Below are 14413 nucleotides of genomic sequence, written 5' to 3' on the forward strand. Positions count from 1 at the left end.
ATTTTTAGATGCTGCTGCAAAATTGTTCTTTCTATGATAAATCGAATTATCGCAAGTTGAAAATTTTTCTAAAATTGAATTAAAAAATATAATTAAATTCTTCATAAAGTCTTATTTTAATCTATTGTTCCAATCAAGAAAATTACTGGCGGTACTTTTGAGAGACCGCTATCTCCCAGGACGACCGCAAAGGTCTGATCCCAGAGTCGATCACGAACGAAACGGATGTCTTACGGCGTCCGTTTGTCGGTGATTCCACGGTGTGTCGTGAGCTAGATCCGAGGGTCGAGTGATTTCTATACCCGGCGAGGAGCCCCCGTGCCCTTTCACGATTTCCGTGAAATCAGAATAAAAAGTTGTAACTGTTGGCCGCTGCACCGTAACCCGAGACCTGTGTATCCTACGTGTTTCGGTCCGTATCGCAGCCACGCTTTTAATGCCCGCGCTTGACGAAAGAGAACCATGAATAACAACGACGCGCGGCGTTTTTTCCTCGAAATACTAATATGAAAGGCATTTATTTTGGCATTTATTCACGGTCCCTCATTAAAAACGAATATTGGTAAAGGGGCAACAAGAGCACGATCGCGTTAATTACTAACATCGACTCCTATTTAGCGGGAATTTGAAGAATTCTTAATGAGAATGAGAATTCATTAAATATGTCAGTAATTGCAATATTTAGCGTCCAATTGGGTGTAGATGTAAAATTTATGACGGATTGATATGCTATTTTTCTAGACACGGTCGAACGATCTAAGAATGGCATAAAGAATCAATCAGATCGGCAGCATGTGCTATGTGATAGTCACTGGACGCAGTCTGTTATGGACGCTCTTATCTCTGGCAGCGTTGATGGCAGTTTTATCAGGCCTCATCACTCCCAGATGGCTTGTAGGACCACCGACCATTAAGGACACAAGTAAGTAGCTTCTTCAATTCAAATAAAGTATGTATCGAAATCTCTCCCCCCCCCTCCTCTCCCGTTGTTTGTTATCAAGATAAATTATAGTGAATCATTAGGATCATTTTAACCAACTCCGGTTACTTAATCGATCAGCATTATTTTATTAAATAATATAAATAAAACTATCAAATTATATAACTTAATCGATCAGCACTATTTTATTAAATAATACAAATAACTATCCAATTATATAAAATATTATATATAATACCAAAACAGAACAACAAGTCATTATATTAAAATAATGCTAAAATGATTATTATTTTTTCATCATTTCCGATTCATTTTAATGTCACTCTGACGTTATCGTGACTTATTGTTCTGCTTGGATAATTATAAAACTATGACGTTAATTAATAGAATTAATTATTAATGTAAAAAGGATATTAAAAATAAAGCTGTCCATTAGAAATATTGTTTTAAGTTAATTATCGTTTAAAAAAGATAATCTCGTGTGTCGAAATAATCCTTAATATCGTCACAGTCATTGCTTCAAAACTTTATAGAAAACGGCACGGAACTATACACACCAACCGTCGGGATCTTCAATCGTTGCACGAGATTATTCGGCAAGACGCACTGCGCGAATTTCAACGTCGACGGCTTTGCGACAGACTCCAACGTCTTCCCGGGATGCTGGAAGGCGTCCCTGTTTTTCTTGTCCGCGGGCCTGGCGGCGATGTCGGTGACCGTGATAGCCGCCCTGCTCGGATGCTGCGTGCAGAGCATCGGCCGTAAGAGCATCTTCAATCTGGCGGGAGTGGCGCAAGCCGTTGCCGGTAATGTTGCTCTTCAACGGAGGCGAGGATTGAGATGATGGGATGACGAAACGATGAAACCCCGACTATAAGCTTCTTAGCTCGCGGCTGAAATAATCCTTGAAGTGATGGGCGATGTTTTTTATAAAAAGATTTGTATTTCTTTTTCTTTCACATGTAGTGAGATTTATAGATCCCAACAATTCTTCCTTAGAAACTTATATACAACGTTAGCTCCGATATACGTATAAAGTATATTGTTGGCCTTTTCTCAGCGTGACATTAGTAAGAATGACGTTAGATCTCAGAAAGCAATGATCGCTTCGTTGCAGCTGAGTATTCCGCGTGCGTAATGTGCTTTCAGTCTGACAATGGTGTCTCGAGAGTGCGAATGACGCAATCTCCATTGTGACGAAAGGTTGTGCCCGGAATAATCAACGAATATACATGCCTTAAAAAGTGATCTCATTGTCACGATTCTACAAATCAAATAATCGGGAAACGCATCTATGCAAAGCGTACTTTGTATTGTCGTTCTGATTTCGCACATTGATTTTTATAGGAATACTATATCTTTTTGGGATGATTTTGTATCCTGCCGGTTGGGGTGCTGAGAGAGTACAGAGGATCTGCGGTCCTGAAGCCGATGCCTTCTATCTCGCAAACTGCAGTCTTGGTAAATTAAATTAGAAAATTATAAAATTAGTTTTTAAAATCGGATTTTTATATTTTTCTTTAAGAGACAGTTCTTAAATAATTACAGTTATAAAAAACATTTCTAAGAATTGTGGTAGCCATTGTTCGCCAAGCAAAACAAGGCACGATAGTGTAAAAGAAATCGTGATTTTTGAAATGAAAAATGACTTTTAATAATCATTTTGGAGCTATTTTTATATTGTTTTGATGTCATCATGATTTTTTTTTGTTTAGATTCTCTTTTACTACACAAAAAAAAGTAAAATAAAATTAGACTAGTGTTGAATTAAATTAAAAAGTCTACAAAATATAAAAAAAAATTAATTTAATTATATGATTAATTACTGATATGATTATTATTATTAAATTGATTATCATTTAATTTAATTTACTAGATTATTATTCAGTTTAGGACTGAAATTGCGTTTCAAAACCGACTGTGTTGATGCGCAGTTTGAAGTGCTGGAAACTATATATAAATTTATTAAAAAAATATTAAGATCCACTCTCATAAAGTGTGTATATATAAAATATATAGTATATATAAAGTGTTTTCTTCTTATTTGTGCTAAAAAAGATCGTTTCTTCAGGTTGGGCGTTTTATAGCGCGGCGATCGGTGTCGCTCTCACCTTCGTCTGCGCCGCTTTTAGCGGACAAGCAGAGAAGTCGACGGCCAGTGACAAGGTCCAAGACAAAATGAACGAAGGAAAGACCCTAATATGCTTAGCCTGAGCATGCAAATAAAATCAGCGAGGGGTCTGGCTTCGCCGTGTAATGGATGATGCGAAGCGTCAAAATGGAATACTAGAAGAAAACCAGTGCAACCAGAAATATTCACCTCGTTGTGTTCATCGCGCAGCAAAATGGAAACGAAAGTTTTATCGTGGTCGAAATTGTTGCACGAATAATTTAATTATGGGCTTGCGAGGGAAATGGACAATATTGCTGAATGTCATACGCGACGTATTGTACGCATGAAGATCAAGTATCGGATACTTACCGTCTTCCCACACTTACTGCCGCAATTTATATTGACGCCTACGATGCTCTGCAGAGAATTCCTATTTTATATCATATACATGTTTTTATATGTTAAAGAAAAATATAAAATAAAATGGATGTTTTTTGTTCACTCGATGTGAATAAAGGTGAATGTATTCTACTGTCACAACGAAAGAATATATCTAATGATTTCTCAACATTTGTTAGCTCTATTAATTTTTCCCACTGTTTCCAGGCACACCTGATTGATAAATATATATAATAGAATTTATTCATTTTATTCTCAACAAATTTCGTGAAATTCGGTCGAATGGTATAACTTAAATAGGTATATGAAATTATCGGCTGTCAGTCAATTATATACACACATATAAATAATGAAGGCACCAAGGGAATCGACAATCAATAAATTATTCGGAAATTTGTATGAAAATTTCGAATAAGACGAGTGTAATTGGCAATTATAATAAGAAATGTAACATTATAACAAAATCGCGATTACAGTTCGTGTGTGACGACACGCGTGTGATTATTTACTTAGAATATGAGTGTTATTTGGTTGATGACTTGCCGTTAGAACCGCTGACCATTGATCGGACGCCGAGGAGTAACGCTATCGTACAACTACGCGAAGAAAAGTGTATCGTATCATGACGAGAGATACTCTTGTCGCAGGAATGTCAAATTCGGCGGATGTGACACGTACGTCGATCACAGTCGAATTCTCGTCGCAGAGATCCGTCACGATAATGAGGATATTATCAGCATCTGTTACGCATTCGCATCCGAAATACGTCTCTCTCCCTCTTTTTTTCTTTTTCTCGACAAACATTTCGAGTTATGTGCAATATTTCATGATTTATCAAATATAATCATCTTACAAAGAATCAGAAAGTATGCGATCGAGTGTTTCTGGCGCGATGAATCTCATATGCGAAACCTGGAAACATCGTATTATTGAGAACGGAATTTTCTTTCTGAAGAGAACGGAATTAAATTATACGTCCATGTTTCGCGCGGGAAATGTGAGAGTGTAACTACACATGGTCATAATTAGAACAATAATAATAAAATAATATATATCGCCGTGAGACGCGCAATATATATGATAATAAAAATAATAGGAATCTTTTTACTCCTAACTGCTGTTGACAATACCTCTCAATGAGGGAAACTTTATCGACGTCTGATAGAAAAAGCTATTAGGCGAACACTTGGCGTAGAGTCAGCCTTGTGCAAATGTAAATATTCATTAATTCTATTTACATACATAAGCTACGTAATAAATTGCCTGTCTAGGTTAAGGAAATTGCGAATTATCAAAATGGAATCTATTCTGAATAAATTAGTAAATAATGCATTTTCTCACCGGAAAATATTATATATATCAAATCATTATATATGTTACAAATTCTCAAATTCATTTCTTTATCCTTAATCTAGACGTGCTGCATCTTTCTTGATTTTTAAAATGCGACTGATTTCCACTAGAGGATTCTTGCGGGGGCCACACCTTCTTCAGTCGCTACAGTTTCTAACTTCTGCCGCACACACGCAACTTATTACTATTTATATAAATATAAGTTAATAATGTCCGTGAAGAGACACGTAACGTAGAAAAACAATTTGATAAAATGCTACAATAAATGTTTTCCACCTTTCGTTTATAAAACATTTTTATGAACAAGAAGCGACACATCATCGTTATGTCACGTTATTGCGCTAGAATGCTTGGGATGACACGTCGAAGCTCGATAGAAAAAAAAAGATGAGAAATTTATGCAAAACGTAAACATCTGCCCTTCATTAACGCGTGTGTATATCCTCTTTCTTATCTGCAGTAGTATTAAATTTTTAGCAACTTCAACACATATTACATGATTTATCTGCTTAATACTTTCCTGTTCCTCGCCGCGCATAACTCACGTGCAATTCACGCGCGCGTGCACGCAGCGAAAGATAATATTTTGAATGGATAATTATGTAACAAGCGAATTTGATTCTTTTTGCCGAAGCTGATTATGTTACCGTCTCGTGTATGAGCTAAGCCCTTTCTTTCTTTTTCTTTTCGCGTTCGAACTGACGGTCTATATACTCTAATATTCCTTAGGAGCCGCAATGACGAGCGATCGTATCGCTCGGTCAAACTCGAACTCAATTTATCGTTACGTTTCGGGAGCAAAGATCTCGACGGAATTGTCGACATTCTGCGCGTTGGAGCGCATCGCTCGTCTCCGTTCTTCAATTATTTGTCGTCGTGCTTGCTCCCTCGCCTCGCGCGCCTTTTTATTTGCCTCGCTGTTCGCGGTCGATTTCGCTTTGTGGACTGGTATGACTCGACGTTTACCGTTCTGTTGCGAGGCCGACGCGGCTTTCTTGTCTGGCACGACCTATGTGCACAAAGTGTAATCGCGAAGAATCAAAATATTATACAAGAATTTGATTTTTATTGAATAGAAGGAATATAAATTGAAAAATTAGATGTCGATTCCGTATCAACAATAATATTTGCTCATACCTCTTGCCATTGCGACTTCCTCAGTTTCTCTATCTGGTCAAAGAGTTCGTTTACTTGAACAACCTGTAGCATCACCATGTCCCAGAAGCCAGCCAAGTCTTCGTTTGTCGTTGGAAATTCTTCACCTGGTACCTGATTCTAAAATATCAAGATATTTTAGCCGCTAATTTTATTATTTGTTTGATATTCTAAATAAAATACCAATTAGAAATTTTCTTACGATATTCTTTTGACATAATCCTTCAAACTGCTGCATCTTCTGCGAGGCTAATAATCTAGCTTTTCCTGCAGCAGATCGCAGCTTACCAGCCGCCTCTTCTGGCAGTGCAACAGTATCGCCGCTGGCTAATTCGGCCTCTGCAGATGCGGCCAACGATAACAGTCTATCTGTCTCTTGTTTCAATAACTGAAAGCACAATATGTGTAAATTCTTATTGCCGATATAAGTATTTACATCGTGTAATATACGGATTTATTCTCCAATTACCTTCATAAAATAATGACCATCTTTCTCTTCGACTACTTTTTCCGCTTCTTGTGCTTGTTTCGCTATGTTTGTCGAACTGGCGCTGGGTTCTAATACAGGTAACACTACTTTCGGCGCGGCTGGTTGCTGATCAGGTATGCTTTTACTAGTCGTATCACGTTGCGGTATGTCAGCTTCTATGGTAATCGGAATCCTTCTTATTACGTTGGTCGGTGAATTTATAGTTGGGAGACTCATCTGTTCGGTTTTCCGTGTCACCGGCATTATCCTGAAAACGTAAAAGTATTTCATTATCAAATAGAAAAAAAATTCAACAAACTAATTTCTATTTTACTTATAAAACATAGAATTCACCTTTGTAACGGCTTTATAACTTGTTCCGTGCCGTCTGTGGGTTTTCTACTACTGACTACAGGGAGCTGTGCTCGAAATTCCGGGCGCAAATGTCGCAGAACAGGCAAATTTTTTAACGATTCCTCTGTGTTCGCGTTATCTGCCGAAATGTCATTGTTATTACTGGATTTATTGAAACTACTGTCGCTGATGTTTAGCTTAGTGATGCTGCGTTTGAAGAAGAAACCTTGCGCTAGAGCACCTGGACCGTACAGCCGCTCTACTCGCTGTTGAATAAAGGATTTCTCGCTGCTTGACGAAGTGTTTAACACTTGATTCTCAACTTCTACTGACGAGCCGTTTAGAATACTAGTATCGCTAAACGATGCACCTGAAACTGCAAAATAAATGGAAAGAATTAAAAAAAAAAAAAAAAAAAAAAAGTAAAAATAAGTATAAAATATAAGGAATAATATAGAAGAGTTAATTCATTTTCTAAAAAGATATTGGTGCGTATTTTTAAATGATTATTGAACAATTGATATAAAAATATTGTTTGACGCCAAAAGCGTTTAAGCTTTTTAGAATCTTCTTTGCTAACAATAAAGAAAATCCAAAATAAAATTTATAAGAAATAGCAAATAAAGGAAATATACTATAATATACAACAGAACTTGCAAATAAGACAGTACAAAAGAGACTAACTACATAACGCATGTATCTCTTACATACATCGAAAGACAACAATTGTTAAACATCAACGATGATGTCAAAACATAAATAGAGCCAATGTAACATGACCTATTGACATGAACTTAAGGATAAATTAAATATTATATTCTGTATTTTCAACTTATTTAAGAATAATGTGCATCATTACTAATATTATATTTACTTGTATTGGGTTGTCCGGAAAGTTCGTGCCGACTAACCTATATAATTTAATAAATGTACTAAAATTTAAATTTTCTGCATTTCAATTTTCCTTCAACATCGGCACTTACATAAATCGAATAAATTTGAACAATATTATAATTATTTTGCTTTATATACATTGTAACAAATGTTATAACGGATTACTTGTTTTTGAAAGAATTTTTCATCGAGGACATTAACTTAAATAACATTATAATTTCCCGAAATATTATCATCTATAATTGTGGAACTTTGAAATTCGTTCTCCTTAATACAAATAAAAACTTGATGCGATATATCGAAATTAATTCATAATAATAAAAAACAGAATAAGTTTTTAAATTCAGTTTAAAGAAAGTATATGAAAAAAATGAAGAACTTTTATTTAGGGAAATAAATTTAGCACATTAATTTTATTTCTCTAATTTAATATATTAAAATTATTATGAAAAAGAATTTTTCTTACGATTAGTGATGCCTTGCTTCGGAGAGGAGAAACCTGTAGTCCCCATAGACTTGTTTTGTTGTCCGCATGACATCATTGGTGACAATCCGGGACTCCGTTTACTAACGGCAGTGCTTGTCCTGATAGGACTGAGTTCGGAAAATGTTGGAGGGTGCAACGACACTGCTTTGTCGACTTCCGAGTAACCCTGGCATGTCAAGCTGATCGAATTTCTGCTCTCCATGTACGTCTCAACCTTGCACTCCTCCTTCACACCGTTCGTAAATCCGTTTTGTCTATCCATCGCTAATGGCGATATCGACTTACTCTTAGGCGGATATTGGGGCGTCGGAACGTTCAGATTCTCGTTGGATCTGTAATTTTTCAGATATTTATCTAATCGAGATTCGCGTGTATATTTTACTGATTTTACACGGTGTAAAATACGCGAGTGCCTTACCTGAAACCTGCAGGACTTGTGTCCCTCGTGATCAGCCTCGTGCCAGGACTGCTGTCTCTCGAACGAAATCCTTCTCTCAATTTACTATCGTACCTGGTGATTCCTGAGTAGCCGCTTATACTGCACGCCAATCCCAAGTAACTAGGCTTCTTCGCTGTCGTCAGCTCTGGCTCGGGGCTGCCATGATGAACATTGCTGGCATTCAGCTTCTTCTCATCGGGAGTAAGATGTGATTTCTGCAATGTCTCACTGCTGCCGTTTGCCAATTTCTCGGGTGGCGATACCGGTTCACCGTTGCACGATAGGTTCAGACTGTGCAGAGTCTTCTCGGACACAGAGTCCACGGTGTTTTCTGAAAGCGGAAATTTCGATCTAGCATTCGCGAAAATTCTTCGATCTTCTTCGGCTCCTATTTTCAAAAATTAAAAACGAAAGAAATATAGAAATTATCATGAACGTCACACCGCGCAATCAAAAGAAATATTACAATCCTGTAAGTTTGGCTGCTCTATTACTATAACGATCATGAACTAAAGTTGCGTAGATTGAACCGCAACAGAATGTTTAAATTTGTCGACATTCGGATTCTTCTGTCAAGCTTTTATTTAGGTTCATGAAATCTCACGATTCACTGTGCTCTCATTAACGATGAACGTCTGCGAGCCAACTGCTCGGCTGACGAGACATTCACCTTCGAAAAGCACTGTCGCCCACGCACTATGCACACGCCAGTTCGCGTTATACAAATTTTATTCGCGTCATAATCATAACGTGGCCTTATTTCCTAGGAACCGGTGGAGCGGTTCCAAGTTCGCTACGTCGAAACAACCGGATGGAAATTCAGTTTAGTCAAAGTACTCGACTACGATCAACCGGCGCACTTCGCAGAATTGAGATGAGCCAACGACAGTTCTCCACGCTCGTCTAAATTACCGCGACGGTCCTGGAACACTGAGCAGAGACTCTCGCGGTAGAGAGACTCCCTCGTCAATGCCTTCTTGGCAACGACGAGGAAAAGAAGCGTTTGCACTTGGTGCAAACTCGCCTGCAGTCTAAATCCGATCGGCATTTTGACCGAGCAAAAAGCGTCCGCCAATCTGCGAGAAAGTAACGGTGGAGAGATCGGCGACCCCCCACCGACCTTGAAGCATCGAAAATCTATATGAATTTCGAGTAAAGATCTATGAAATACCTGAGGTCGCAATACAAAAGATAAGTTTTTAAATTTAAGTTAATCTGTTTTCCCGAGAAATTTTATCAATTCGCGATGCATTTGAATTTGTAATTAACGCCCGATTACTTTTCGACGAAAAAAGTGAAATATTATACATGGAAAGAGAAGGATTTTAAAGTATCTAAAAGTTTACTAAATATAGATTTAAAAATAATTTTATTGGACCATCAACATGAAATAATTAGGACGCTCAAGCTCATCAGTTTCTTATATAATTATTTTGATGGTAATAAAATTATTTTAAATTTGTATCTAACTAAATTTTAGATGTTTCAGCAAAATCATTCTTTCCATGTATGAGAGAAAACTTTTCTGATTAAGTGATGTCATGATTGTTGGACATTAAATGTGCGGCTTTCATCATCAATTAAGTGCCACATTTTCGAATAATTGAAAGAACTGGTTTACAGATAAACTGTACAATATAATCCCACGTTCTTTCAAGCGCATTCCACTTTTTTCCGCGGAATGACTTCCTCATTCGAGTGATGCTTCTAATCATTCTCGGCCCGACCGAGCTCTACGAGAAACGATCCTTCTCTTCGATAGAGAAGATTATCTTGCAGCCAAGTTCTTTTTTCAAAAAATCGTAATGTTCTTCCTAGAAACAGTAGCATCTAAAAAAATCTACAATTCATCTAAAAAACATTTCAATTTTTGAGTTTTTTTAATTCTCTCTCGAAACCTTAATTTATTTGTATCTATAAATTACCCGATTTTTAAATATTATGAATTCTAGATATCTCCAGATTTCCTTCCGAATATTTTCAAAAGGATACGCAATTTAGGGGGATTATTAACTAGACAACTTGAAGAAATAAAAATAATTTGATCGTTTCAAGTTAAATTACTTTTTTTATTTCAAGTTGTCTAATGGTCTAGTAAAGTTGTCTAGTCAGAGAATAATTTATTCGTAAAACGATTAAATGATTCTCGATAATAAGATGACGATTACTAAATTGTTATTGATAACGTGTCACATAATCGTGGAGATTACGTGTTTCTCAATGCAGAATAGCCAACCTGATCGGTCGGACGCAGAGCGGTCGACGTCCAGGCTGCAGCTGCCGATGCTCTCCTGACTGGTCATGTTGGGGTGATGCCTGGTGGCGATCTGCGCTGGCGGTCGAGGGTCCGGATCGAGGCGGTGATAGTTGAGAGGTTGCACTGCCAGGGAGAGCGGTCTAGTGCGTCGATGTGAACGAATACCACCGGCTCCGGGTACCGACGACGTCACCGTCGCGGTACAGGAGTCGTCGACGTCCTCCAAACCCGCCACCTCGCCACCACCGCGCCGAGGCTGCCGTTCCTCGTCCACGCGATCCTCGTGCACACTGCACAGGTCCGGTTCTCATCCCATATGCTGTCACGCGTGTCAGAGCGTTCTCGAGCTCGGTGCGGTTACGATATTTATGCGTGCATATGCGTATCTTAATACATCGTGTGCGATCCTGTGAACGCATTGGTGAACGTATATTGATATTCCCGGCTAACAGTTAAAATGATTTCCTCTTGATAAAAGAGGAAATCATTTATCTTGTGACACATACGTAATAAATAATATAATACTTGTTGATAAATTTGGACTTTCAAGGAATTTCAAGATTCAGTAATTTTGATTATAAATTATAGATAAATTTAAATCTATAAATATAATTCAAAGCGATTTTTTCAGATTTTATTTTTTATACAATCCGGAACAATATAAAAAATAAAAATTTGCACTGAAGCTCAAAGATCTAGATCGCTGAACGGGAAGATACAAAATTTCACATTATCGACGACGTGTTAACATTCGTTTTTGAGAGTCTAATCTATCATAGCTCAAAGCTATATAAAGGTTTAAAAATAATAATCCCGAAAAAATAATAGATTATTTTTCAATATACGTTATTTTAATTAAATTTTAAATCATGTCGACACTTGTCATCGAGATGTTACGTTGCAATCATGCTAGTCTGTTCAAATTTATTATACAATCACATCATTTGAATCAATATGATTAAAAAACTCCAAAAAAAATTAAAAATTTTTACAGAAAAAAGATCTTACATTAACAGACGAAATCAAATAAAAAATTTTTAAATAAAATTAGTAAGAAAATAAATTACATTTTGATCAAATAGAGCGGATGAAATAGAGCAGGTTTTAAAAAAATTGATTTCTGATTAAATTCTGAAAAAAATATCACTTTAGCTCTTTTCAACAAGAAATATATATCATGTTGTTCACCAAGTGCGTTTATTATCGGACACTCTGTAGCTGATACTAACAGAAATAATTTTTTTGATTCCAAATAAGTATTTCCACATGAGACTTTGACACAGATTGACTTTGGAAAAGTTTTTAAAAAGAGTTCAGGAGAGCGACCTCGATTGATAACGAGATGTGTTCTTAAAGAAAGACTGCTTTCTGATGGTTTTTATGCCAAGTCCAACGGAACAAGTTGCATTTCTCTGTTTCTTTTGTGAATGTCACGTCGTCTCGAAGCAAGTGAGAAAGCGGCACGAATTAGCATTTGCCAGCGACTGTCGCGACTGCTTTTTTGCACATAACATTCGTGCAGTGTAACGGCAATTGATAAGCTATGGTTGATTTCTGATTGTTTCCTTTCGTCATGTATGTATCACCGAAGGAGCTCGAGAACATCATGGATGGAAGCTGGTGGCACCGCAATGTGTCCGACGGATTGTCGGTTTCTCGACAGACCGAAGTATTCTGCATGTATAATATTACAGTTGGATGGGACGGAGGAGGGACGGGAGGGATCTTGCCGAGAGACTCGACGACATAACGTTGATGCCGGGAATCTCGAAGACAGCAAAAATAGATTTTACAACGGCCGTTCCTCGGCCAACAAGAGGTCTCGTTGATCTCGGTTTCGTCGCGAGAATTCCCTCAGAATTCTTTCACCGCGGCGCGACGAGTTAAGCTCTGTGACGTGGTATCAACGGGCCGGATATTCTCATTATCGATGTAACGAGAGTAATTAACGATATCGAATTCGCGTAGCACATAACTGTCCGACAGGAGTGCGGTTTAATGTCTATAACGCGGAGAAAACTGAATGGAAAGTCTTTTTTTTGCGGTGCAATAACCATCAGATTTATGACTTAACGAAGACAAACATTATGCGCAGACAATCTCATTAATTTCGCCGTGACTTTCGTATTTTTCTGCACAATATCAAGACAATGAATAAGATACAGATTTTTATTGTCGCAAGTCACGAAATACGTACTAATATCAATTTTTTCCCAAGTTGCATTATAAAGTAAATGTCCCAATAACTAAAGAAGGTATAATAAAGTTTTCTATTATTAATTAATTTTCTATTATTAATTAATAACACCATCCGATAAAATTTGATCTTCTTTTTATAACACGAATAATCATTTCCGTATTTTTAAATAGGCAAAGAAAAACAATGATTTTTACTATTAATTAATAGCAAAATTAATTACAAAAGGAATTAATATCCACATAAAACTTTTGTTGATTATTGAAAAATACTAACATATAAATTAAAAAAAAAAAAAAAAAGAAAAAGTTTAAGTAAAATTATATATATTACACCATATATATCGATTATATCAATAATTGAGTTGAAACTTTTTTAAATTTAATTTTCAGTTTCTTATAATATTAACAAAATATATTTGGACTGCGTTCCGAGAGCACGCTTTCAGCGTCAATGCATCATTCGATAAATCTTCAGTGATACTCCCTCCAAAATCATGGGTTTTTTGTCAGTATAACAAAACTAGTTATAAAAATATATATATATAATGTTTTAAAAGGAAGAAAGAGCCTTTTGTTGAAAAAAATTTTATTTGAAAAATGAATAAGACAAATAACAATTTTATTTTTTATTTGGTAAATGGTAAATCATTTGATATACTTTAAGTATATCAAAATATATCACTTCATCGATATGGCGATAACGCTGAAAACACATTTTCGGAATGTAGGCTATAATGTGTTTAGGTAAATACAGTAATAATATTTTTAAAAATTAAAAAATGTAGACATTATGACTTTTGTTTCGACGCTCACGTACTGTAAACTTCATTCTATCTTTATTATAATATATAATCAAATTTACACCATGTAAATTGTCTAAACCAAACGCAATTTATGTCTCAAAATGAGTGAAGCTACGACTGTCTTCGCGACATTTAAATAATTTGTCTCAATAATTCGAAATAAAATTATGTTTTTATTAAAAATTATTTTTTATATTTAATAAAATATTTAACTTTTTTAATTTACCATTTTTTGCTGTTATTAAACAAATATCTGAATAATTTCAAATTTATATTGTTCAAACAATTCATATTATTAATTTTTTAATTACTAAGTTTTATTATTGGAACATTTATCTTATGCATAATAAAACTTTCGCATATCATTAATTCTTTTGCCGAATTTTAATGAAAATTATAAAAAAAATTTCATGAAAAATTTAATTGCGAGACTATGAATTAAATATTCATTATGTAATCGGTAAAGAAATGTTTGGAAAATAGTGTTTGAATTTCAAGAATTATTGCAGAGTGGCACCAGCTTCCAGCAATTGATTTGTCGCTCACAGACA

The 14413-nt window shown here is 36.0% G+C and overlaps 2 protein-coding genes across 2 annotated transcripts in view; one reads left to right on the top strand and one right to left on the bottom strand.

Annotated features, from left to right (window-relative positions):
* Positions 1 to 792: 792 nt before the first annotated feature.
* Positions 793 to 3154, top strand: LOC105627909 (lipoma HMGIC fusion partner-like 2 protein). The gene is made up of 4 exons (XM_012209181.1): positions 793 to 922; positions 1474 to 1746; positions 2288 to 2401; positions 3012 to 3154. Exons 1-4 carry the CDS (start codon positions 793 to 795, stop codon positions 3152 to 3154), a joined length of 660 nt encoding a protein of 219 aa, XP_012064571.1.
* Positions 3155 to 5589: 2435 nt separating this feature from the next.
* Positions 5590 to 14413, bottom strand: part of LOC105627911 — a 38231-nt gene continuing 29407 nt past the window's right edge. The window contains exons 6-13 of the mRNA XM_012209183.1: positions 10840 to 11150; positions 8583 to 8934; positions 8144 to 8496; positions 6784 to 7159; positions 6430 to 6697; positions 6163 to 6348; positions 5943 to 6080; positions 5590 to 5814 (exon numbers count right to left, since the gene is read on the bottom strand). Of these exons, the coding sequence (XP_012064573.1) occupies positions 5590 to 5814; positions 5943 to 6080; positions 6163 to 6348; positions 6430 to 6697; positions 6784 to 7159; positions 8144 to 8496; positions 8583 to 8934; positions 10840 to 11150 (2209 nt within the window). The remainder of the gene's footprint in view (positions 5815 to 5942; positions 6081 to 6162; positions 6349 to 6429; positions 6698 to 6783; positions 7160 to 8143; positions 8497 to 8582; positions 8935 to 10839; positions 11151 to 14413) is intronic.

This window comes from Atta cephalotes, assembly GCF_000143395.1.
Source record: "Atta cephalotes unplaced genomic scaffold scaffold00011, whole genome shotgun sequence".
Taxonomy (NCBI): Eukaryota; Metazoa; Arthropoda; class Insecta; order Hymenoptera; family Formicidae; genus Atta; species Atta cephalotes.